General features: G+C 46.8%; 1 protein-coding gene across 1 annotated transcript in view; it reads right to left on the bottom strand.

Annotated features, from left to right (window-relative positions):
• SLC1A1 (solute carrier family 1 member 1) overlaps nt 1–5,971 on the bottom strand; it is a 69,101-nt gene extending 63,130 nt beyond the window's left edge. The window contains exon 1 of the mRNA XM_007452918.1: nt 5,876–5,971. Within this exon, the coding sequence (XP_007452980.1) occupies nt 5,876–5,966 (91 nt within the window). The 5' untranslated portion in view covers nt 5,967–5,971. The remainder of the gene's footprint in view (nt 1–5,875) is intronic.
• Nucleotides 5,972–10,419: the final 4,448 nt, after the last annotated feature.

Below are 10,419 nucleotides of genomic sequence, written 5' to 3'. Positions count from 1 at the left end.
GAACACCTCACAGAGCTGTCCTTTCCTTTCCACTCTCACTGCTGCTGCTCTGCTAAGGCCCCCATCTCTCTCTCTCTCTCTGCCTGGACCTTAACAGTAATCCCCTAGGGTGATCTGCCCACTTGCAAGATCACCCTTCTTGGATCCATTTTCCACATCCATCTGCCTCAAGGATCTTTCCTAAGCACAGTCCTGCCTATGTCATTGCCCAGTTTTGTCCTCAGGAGCATGTCTGAACTTATCAGCATGGCATTCCAGTCTCTCTAGGATCTGGCCGCCGACCTCCGTGGCAGCCTTGCTTCTTCTCCCCCCATGTCCTTCAGTCACACCCTTTGCACCAGTCACACCAAGCCACTTAGTTAGAAGGTAGAAAGGGCAGGCTTTGAAGGTGGAAAGAATAGTAGGGCAGCCTCATGGACAGAGGTGTAAGGGTGGCTCTGAGCCTAGAGTGGAGACCAGTCTGGCTGATCAGTCTAGCAAATCCCACAGGAGCAGTGTTCCTCCAGGGCACACACTGCAATTCCGAGAGTCCTGTGGAGGCATGTTGCAGCCCCTTCTCAGTCTCAGGGGAGAAAGGCGCCAACTACAGCCCAAAGTGCACACTACAGAATCCTCATACCCTATCCTGGTGTGGCACACAGCCAGACCACCATGGTCCCCAGGAGGGTCTGCAAGGACCAAATATGACAGGGAGATGGGGAGCAAGACGGAGGACAGCAGTCCAAAGGGAGGGAAGGAAAAGTATAGGAAGACGGGGCATTGCCAGTTGTTATCTGAGTGATCCTGAGCGAGTCCTGCACTGTTCCAAGTCTGTTTCCTCGTCCATATAACGGTGAAAAATAAGGCCTACTTTACAGTTGCAATATTTTTTTCATTGATTTTTCTTAAGTATTTCCTAAGATTTCACTAGCCATGATGGAAATGAGATCAGAAAACTGTAAAAGTAAAATACATAGCAGAACAAGATCCTAACTTTCTTATACAGAACAATTATAAAATAAATCATTTTTTTCAATTAAAAAAAAATACATAGCAGGTTAATTGTACTAGCCTCCTAAACTGGTCTCTCTGCTTCCACACTTGTCTCTGCTGTCTGTGGTCAAAAGAGCAGCCAGCCAGGGAAAGCTGATTAAAAGATAATCAGACCATGTCACTGCTCTGCTCAACACCTTTTAATGGTTTCCCAACTCCCAGTAAAAGTCAAAGTCCTTATAAAAACTCACACCATCCTACTGCCTCTTCCCCCCACCTCCTCACTCCAGCCCCATGCTCTTCCTTAAACACATCAGGATCTCCCCAGATATCTGTGTTCCTTCACCTCTTTCCAGTCTCACTTCAATTCTCACCTTCCCAGCAGGGCCTTCCCATTCTCCCTATTTCAACCTGCAATCCCCCAGCGCCCTCTCTGCTTTATGTTACTCTGGAGCACTCTCACCATCTAACATACTCTACATTGTAGTTTACCTATTTTTCCGGTTTACTGTCTGCTTGTCTCCACTTGAACGTAAGTCCCATGAGGACAGGGGTTTTTATTTTGTTCACTGTTATGTGCCCTGGTTCTAGAACAGTCCCTGGCACACAGTAGGTGCCCAATATATATTTGTTGAATGAGCGAATGATTTAAGCATCGGTTACTCTACAGGTACATTCCAAGGCTTAGCTGATTAGACACCCAGCAGCATCAGGCCTGAGACCTGCCAGAGCACATGAGTTTCATGATAACAAAATACATTCTGAACACTGAGCTGCAGTCCTCTCCCCGCCCGACCCCCGATCTTCAGGAGCTTCACAGACACGTAGAAACTGAGCAAGAGAGCTTATACCATGACTCAAATTAGCACTGCCAGATACAAGAGCTCCAGCGTTGGAGACGTAAGGCTGGGTAGGGCAAGGGTTATTACTAAGAACATGAAGGAACTGTTCTCGATTTTGGACAATGGAATCTGAATCTGTAAATGACCGCTTCCTTTAGTGCTCCAAAGAAAGTTATTCCAGATGAATAAGCTTGCCAGCTCTGTCCTGTAAATAACAACAGCTATTTCCTTTCCTGAAAATCCACAACCTGGAAATCAGATTTTTCAAACGACTAAAATAAAGCACAACCTGTCTGGACAGAAAGATCAGGCTTTATGTTGTGAACGGGGTGAGGGTTCCATGAGTGCTTTACCAACATTATACACACTATGATCAGTACTGGCTGACTTGAATCGCAACGCTTGGACACAGAATTATCACACACAGATTCTGCTTGCACAGAATTACCACTTAAAGCACTAAAATTCTTCCCTCGTAATTTCTGCCCTGTTAAGTGAAATGAGAATCAGGCTATGGGGCACAAAACAAAATGATTAATCCTTTCCATATCCTTTCAAAACAGTAAATAATGTTCTGGAGGCTGGTGTTCACCTCGACAGAACACGTCATCAAAACACTTGAATCACCTTGGAATCAGAATTCTAGGCTGGACACCAAGCAGAACAGACAAAGACCACGAGAGACCTTATTTTATAAGAAAATATTAATTTCCTCACAATGAAATTATTCAAGTCATCTTAAAATGACATTTATTGAGTACCTGTTATATGCCAGTCACACAACTAGATATTTTCACATTATCTTAAACAACTCTCATAGCAAATGAGGTAATGATCTATATCCCTATTTTCCAGGTGAGGAAATTGAGGATTCCAGAGAATCAGAGATTTTGTCTAAATGGTAGAACATGACAGTATCAGAATTCAAATCTAGAACTCTTGACTCCAGGCTCTGTGCTCATACTACTACACTACGGAAGCAGGGAAAAAGCCTGAAAGAATTGTAATAGATGCAATGAAAATTGTTCCTAATCAGATTTTAGTAAAGGCCTCTCACCTGAAAATCCAAGATATTATTTCCAGGACCTTGTAGGGTTTCACAGAAATTAACAAAGATGGTCACTTAACTATTCAATCCCTTTATCTCATGAATAAGAATATGAGGAATTATTTAGCTTTTAGCATCTCCTTGCCCATAAAAGAAATTAACTTTTACACCTAATAAAGATGACTTTTAATTTCATTTCCCCTCAAATGCTGTCTTCAAAAATCAGAGGCTTTAAGATGGCTGGGAAGAACCTTTGCCCCTCACTTCAAAAATCAAAATATTTTAAAGTGTCAGGGCTGCTGAATTATAGCAGGGACAAAACATTTCAATTTTAATCAGAAGATGATATTCTGTCAGGGTAATAACTAAGTTTAACTGTTTTTTCTTCTTTAAGATCCACATACTGAAAGGTTCAGAAAGGAGGCTACATGAGAGTGCTTGTGATTTCTGTATCAATTAAGACTGTTATAAAAATAAACTTACTATCATGGCCTAAAGGGCTTATGGATGGACTTAGCATCCCTGTTATAAGTTGGCTACAATTTCACTTCTGGGTTTAAACCAGAATGAGTTAGCACAGACTACACAGACAGAGGTATGATTTTTGCACTCAAGCCCTGTGCTCCAAAGAATGAGGAAAAGAGGAGGACTCTGGGAAGTGCCTTGTGATGGACACATTGAGGGTGGTGTAGGCTTGACTTCTCAGACCAGGAGCTGAAATGCTCAGGGACTGCCCGATGTTGCTCCTTTTGCAAATGAGCTGAAAGACTTCAGTTGAGCGCTTACAATTTTTATATGGTGTTTTTCCTTTCTGGAGCAAAGTATCTGAATCAAGCTCCTGGGGCTTACCCACATTAAAACTGGAGGAAATTGCCCATCTGACACCAAAGGCCACGTCTGCAAAACAGACATGTTATCTCCCGTGACCCCGAAGACGTATTTATGGAACAAGTTCCAAAGGCCAAGGAACAATTTGCAAAATCTTTGCCAAACCAGCCTCCAGTGAATCGGTAAACTCAACACTGGTGTGCCACACTTGGTTAATAGGTGAGTATCTCTGGAAAACCCCACAGCTGAAAAGGCAGGATCATTTCACGCCCATGGGGGATTGGGAGGGAAATGCCAGGCTACCCAAAACCATCCTTAAAAAGGGATTTAACAATTAATTCTGGAATCTTGTCACTAGGAAAACAAACAAGGTCATCTCATCTATTTGGCTGTGGGGCGGGGCCGGGGTGGGGGGAAAGAAATCACTCTCTCTGAGGCATCTGTTATTTAAAACGTGATGGGGCGGGATAACTCTTCCTTTAAAAACACCCTAACCAGGGACTTCCCTGGTGGCACAGTGGTTAAGACTCCACCTGCCAATGCAGGTGACACGGGTTTGAGCCCTGGTCCGGGAAGAACCCACATGCCACGGAGCAACTAAGCCTGTGCGCCACAACTACTGAGCCCACGCACCACAACTACGGAAGCTCACACGCCTAGAGCCCGTGCTCTGCAACAAGAGAAGCCACCGCAATGAGAAGCCCACGCACCACAATGAAGAGTATCCCCCGCTCGCCACAACTAGAGAAAGCCCGCGTGCAGCAACGAAGACCCAACGGAACCAAGCAACCAGCCAACCAACCAACCAAAACAAAACAAATGCCCTAAACCATGTGGCTCTTCTTGGGGAAAACAGTTAAGCAGTCAAGACTTGCTCCTCTACTTCTCTCTTTTCCTCCCACACATGGCCTCTGCTAAGGTAATTCCAGAATGTTATTTATTTACTAGAAACCTGACTTGACTTTGCATAAGGATCTGGAGGAACAAATCCGACCCTGAGGAATCCATTAACCTCCACAGACTTTTTTTGGGGGGGTGGGGGGGTGGGGCACCAAGAGGGGGAGCAGGCAACACCAAATATTCTGAGATTCAGAAGCAGCAGCTGGAGAGAAAGGTGCATGAGGCTGGGAGAGGTACAGGCTAACCCTCTCCCCAGCTCCAGTTTCCAAATGGAAGGTGGGGTTTTCAAAGGAGCCTCACCTGCTGGGTGTCCCCACCTGTGCCAACTCTTAGAGGAAAGGAGGCAGTCTTGGCGCCAACCCCAAAGAGGAGCATCCCAGGGCCCAAGGTGTAAAACAGACAACCTGGCAGAAATTCAGAGTCTAAATAGGAACAACTCATACCTCTGAGCAATGGATCTGACATTCACCTAGTCCAGTGATTTCTCAGGAATGAATCACTTAAATACACCTTGTTTAAAAACAAGCACATATGACTTAAAAATTACTTTCAATAGAAAACCAATGTGGAGAGCAAGGAAGCTCAGGGAGGCTACCTTGGTAGATTTGCACGGGGGGAAAGGGAGAAATCTGATAGCTCTCTTCCCCTTGACATCCTGCGGGCCACAACTACATACTCCTGAATTCAAGCACGAATCTGGCAGGTTTTCCGTGCCTCAGTGCGGGCAGCGGCTAGCCGCGTGGGAAGGCACTTTCCAGGCACTGCCCAGGGTGACCGACCGAAGGTAACAACCACCTCCTCCCTCCCCCCGGGAACCGGACCATCCCTGAGGTTCAGGTGCCTCTTCCAGTCCAATCGGGAACCATCATCCACACTCAATCCCTGTCCGGACAACGCATGGTTCAGGAAAAAAGGGGTGAGCAGATAGGACTTAAAAAATTAAACCACATTTGCTTCCATACGGGAAGAACCGAGAGCTCTTGCTTCCCTTTCTCCCTTGCAAGCCCCTTTGACCATTTTGGGTAAAGCAGGAACCCGCAGCTCGTGGAACACCCAAACGGGAGTCCCGGAGGAGCTTTGTTCTTTGCACGCAGAAATCAACACCCTCGAGGGTAAGCCCCCGCGTGGTGTCCGAGGCGGAGGGGGAGCCGAGGGACCCGAGCATCGGGTGCGCCAGCGCCATGCCCACCCTCGCGCCCACCCTCGCACCCGCCCGCCCCACACGCGGCCTGGGCGCTGGGAGCGCGTGAGGGTGCGCGCGTCGTCCACCCGCCACGCAGCTCACCTAGCACCACCGCAGCCACGGTGGAGAGTAGCAGCCAATTATTCCTCAGGAAGCGCTTCCAGTCGCATCCCTTCTTCGCCGGCTTCCCCATGGCTGGCGCCCGGGCTCCGAACCACAGGAGAGGCGGCCGCTCTTGTGCGTGGGGCTCGGCCGTGCGCGCGAGGGCCGGTGGAGCCCGGGGACCGCCGGTGGCTCCGCGGCTCAGTGCAGGAGGGATGCGGGCGTGCTGGGGAGAGGGTGTGCGTTGGCCGCGGCGGCCGCCGGTGTCGCCGCCGCCGCCGCCGCCACCTGAGCTCGCGCGCCGCGCCTGCAGCCCCTGCTAGCTCGGTGGCCGTGCGTGGCGGACGCGCCCGGCTCCTCCTGCCGCCGCCGCGCTCTGCGGCGCCGCGGCCAACCAGCGAGGAAAGAGGGAGGAGCGGCCGGCCCAGGGAGGAGGGTGGGTGGGTGCGTGCGTGGTGCGCCCGGGGGTCCCGGTGGAGCAGGCGGGGGTGGGCTCCCACGCTGTGGCTGCAGCGGGGACGGCTACTCAGGGAACGCTGCGCTCCTCCCCAGCCTTAGGCTGGAGACTCTCGCTTTTTTTTTAAAATTTAATTGGTCAGGCTAGGTTTTCGGATTTATGGTTTCCTCCTCTCCCTAATCCAGAGGGGCGGAGTCGCTGGCCCCTTTGGTTTGGACTTCATTCGGCACACCAGCACGCCTCCTCTTTCTCCATACCAGCCACTGCCAGTGCAGCACCGCAGTGGGGAGAGTCGTGGGGAACTGAGTTCTGTCTTGGGTCCCATTTGCTTCTCCACTGCAGCCTCGGATTGGCCAGCAGCCTGGAAAGCCTCCTAGAAGCGTCTAGGAGGAGGGGGAAAAAAAAGAGTGCTGTGGGGGACGGTGAGCGGGACAGGACTTGGTGAACTTTCACACGAGGCCTCAAACTCCCCTGCCCCCACAGGTATTATTAACTCCCCTCCTTAAGCCGAGGGAGGTGACGCTCCCACAGGATGGTCTGTGGACCCAGGGCTTGGAATGGGCCCTCTTAGAACTTCACTGCCGCTCCTTGCGACCGGCTCTGTGGCCGCGCAAGGCCCCAAAGCTGTGAGACTTGGCAGAATGATTGGGACTGAGAACCCGACCGAGCAGTTCTGAGGAGAAGGTGGGCGGGCCCATCCCTAAGGCCAGATGCTTTGGAAAGGCAAACACAGGAGAGGTGGAGAAACTAGGTAAGTGCAGCTAAGTGAATTTTCTAATTCTCTTCCATTCTTCTACCCAGTTTTTTCACCCTCGCTTATACAAAACTTTTTCCTTCCCTTTTACCACGCCACCACCTCTGCAGCTCCAGTCTGCCTTCTCATTAGCTTTCCTAACGTTAAGTCAGCCCTGCACCTTTTTGCTATTGTAGAGTCTCCTCTGATTGGGGAGGGTGGGGGAATCTCCCAGCTAGATTTTCTGGTGACTAACCCCTCACAATTAGAGCTCCATTCCTTTGGCTTAAATTGACAGAAGTGTCCTTGAAGAGAAAATAAGTTTTATGAACCATGTACACTTTAGTATGAATGAGTTTATCAGCTCCTTTCCAAAAAATAAATTTTGAGAGAAGGAAAGCTAGAGGGACACCAGTGTCACTGTGTGCCTGGGAAAGATTTGAAGAAATGCCAGAAGAATGGAAACTATTGAGAAAGAGGGGACAAAGACATCCATCCCACAGTAAAAAAGCTGGAAATACTCAGATGTTCAAGGTGAAGAGCGGTAAATATATTATGGAACTGCCATGTAACTGTACATTATGCAGCGTCTATAAAAGAAGTTTATGAAATTTCTAATAGCATAGGACAGCACATGTCATAATATGAGGGGAAACCGGAAGATGAAAATTGTATATATCACATGATCACAACTATGTAGAACAAAACCATGTACTTAGAAAAAAGTCTAGAAGGAAACACAAAATTTTAACAGTGGTCATTTTTGGGTGATATTATTACTTGAACCTTTTTGCTTTCTATTTTTCTGTATTTTCTAAAGTGTTTACCGTAAGCATACCTGTGCCCATTACAGTGTGCATAGGGCTGTATTTAAGAAATAAAGAGGGGCTTCCCTGGTGGTGCAGTGGTTGAGAGTCCGCCTGCTGATGCAGGGGACACAGGTTCGTGCCCCGGTCCGGGAAGATCCCACATGCTACGGAGTGGCTGGACCCGTGAGCCATGGCCGCTGAGCCTGCGCGTCTGGAGCCTGTACTCCGCAACGGGAGAGGCCACAACAGTGAGAAGCCCGCATATCGTAAAAAAAAAAAAAAGAAATAAAGAGGTCCTAAAGAGAAAAACATGGAAGAATCTAAGCAGACTTTGTACATCACAATTTTTTGAGGTGTATGTAGTGAGATAATTACACCTGGGTTTTGGGAGTAGGACATTTAGTTTTAAATCCCAGCACTACCATTTACCAGCTGGGTTACCTTGGGCAAATTGCTTAAATTTTTTTGTGTCTCAGTTTCTGCATCTGTAAATGGGGGCATTAATAGTATTTATCTCATGAGGGTATTGTAAGAACTGAATACTAGAATGTATGTAAAAGACTTAGAACAGTGTCTGGCATACAAGTGTCATCATGAGTTTTACTTGGGGGTCAACCTGGACAGGCATCTTTTTACTTCCTCTCGTTGCCTGCCTGTCATGAACACACCCTGAGCCACTTCACACACACAAGAACCCTGGTATACATATTTTTTATTATTAATTTTTATTGGAGTATAGTTGCTTTACAATGTTGTGTTAGTTTCTGCTGTACAGCAAAGTGAATCAGCTATACGTATACATATATGCCCTCTTTTTTGGATTTCCTTCCCATTTAGGTCACCACAGAGCACTGAGTAGAGTTCCCTGTGCTATACAGTAGGTTCTCATTAGGTATCTGTTTTATACATAGTAGTGTATATATGTAAATGCCAACCTCCCAATTCATCCCACCCCCCTTTTCCCCCCGGTATCCATATGTTTGTTCCCTACGTCTGTGTCTATTTCTGCTTTACAAATAAGTTCATCAGTTCATTTTTCTAGATTCCACATATAATTAATATTATACGATACTTGTTTTTCTGACTTAACTGTATGACAGTCTCTAGGTCCATCCACATCTCTGCAAATTGCACAATTACTAGAACCCTTGTATATTGGTCAATAGTAATTGCCTTTAGAATTACAATCAGTGGACCCTGAATCTATTGTACTTTCACACCTAAAGCCCATATAGTACATATTCATTTTATGCTTATTTAAATTATGCAATTTTAGGATAATGCAATATAAAAGAGTCTAAACATATACACTCATTTTGAAATAATTAAAATCTCCTAAATTAAAAATAAAAGTCAAGAATCGAAGAAGTTCAAAGCACATGGGCCAAGTGAATTATAAACTATGTTTATGCTATTGCTACATGGCAGGTCCACTTTAGCTGGTAATAAAAGGTAATTAATAAGCAAACACTTATAATACACTTAACATTTGCCAGACACCCTTCTAACCACTTTATACGTAGTAACTACTTTGGTCCTCACAACAACTTAATGAAGTAGGGACTATTGTTACCTCATGGGGCTGCTGGAAGAATCAAGTGAGATATTGTGTATTATTATTATCTTCATTTTACAGCTGAGGAATCTAAGGCAAAAAGAGGTTAAGTAACTTGCTTAAGTTCCCTCCATTAGTAAGAGAAGGATCAAGGATTGAACTAGGTGGTCTTGCTTAAACTAAATGCACAAACTGCATTAAACCAAAGGTCCTCAACCCTCGGGCCACGGACTGGTACCAGTTCATGATACCAGTTCATGGCCTGTTAGGAACTGGGCCGCACAGCAGGAGGTGAGCAGCAGGCAAGTGAGGGAAGCTTCATTTGCATTTACAGCCTCTCCCCATCGCTAGCATTACCGCCTGAGCTCCGCCTCCTGTCAGATCAGCGGTGGCAAACCCTACTGTGAACTATGCATTCGAGGGATCTAAGGATCTAGGTTGCGCGCTCTTTATGAGAATCTAATGCCAGATCACCTGAGGTGGGGCTGAGGCGGTGCTGGGGAGCGGCTGCAAATGCAGATTATCATTAGCAGAGAGGTTTGACTGCACAGTGACCATAATAAATCAATTGCTTGCAGACTCATATCAAAACCCTATCAGTGAGGGGCAAGTGACAAGCTGCATCTGGTGGCAGGCTTTAAGTCAGAATCCGACACTTACTTTAGTCCACACTTGGCCCACCCATTATTTTATTTACCACTTCTGTCCGTGCCTCTTTCCCACACTGCACACTTGTCTCAGTCACAGTTTTGGTAAGCCCACAAGCTAACCCTAGCCAAAATGAGTAAAAAACAAACATCACTGAAGAGCTTCTTTGAAGAGGGGTAAAGACCCAATGATGAGACAGCAGAAGACTCTAAGACTGCCAGCAAAATGAAAGCTGCATTTAAAAGAAAATACCAAGAGTCCTACTTAAATTACAGGTTCGTTGCAACAGGTGATTCACATTCTCCAAGCCCGCTTTGTATGATATGTGGTGACCGGCTCTCC

This window comes from Lipotes vexillifer, unplaced genomic scaffold, assembly GCF_000442215.2.
Source record: "Lipotes vexillifer unplaced genomic scaffold, Lipotes_vexillifer_v1.1 scaffold1486, whole genome shotgun sequence".
NCBI lineage: Eukaryota > Metazoa > Chordata > Mammalia > Artiodactyla > Lipotidae > Lipotes > Lipotes vexillifer.
The sequence above is the reverse complement of the archived record's forward strand: the minus strand, read 5'-3'. Positions and strand labels throughout refer to the sequence as shown.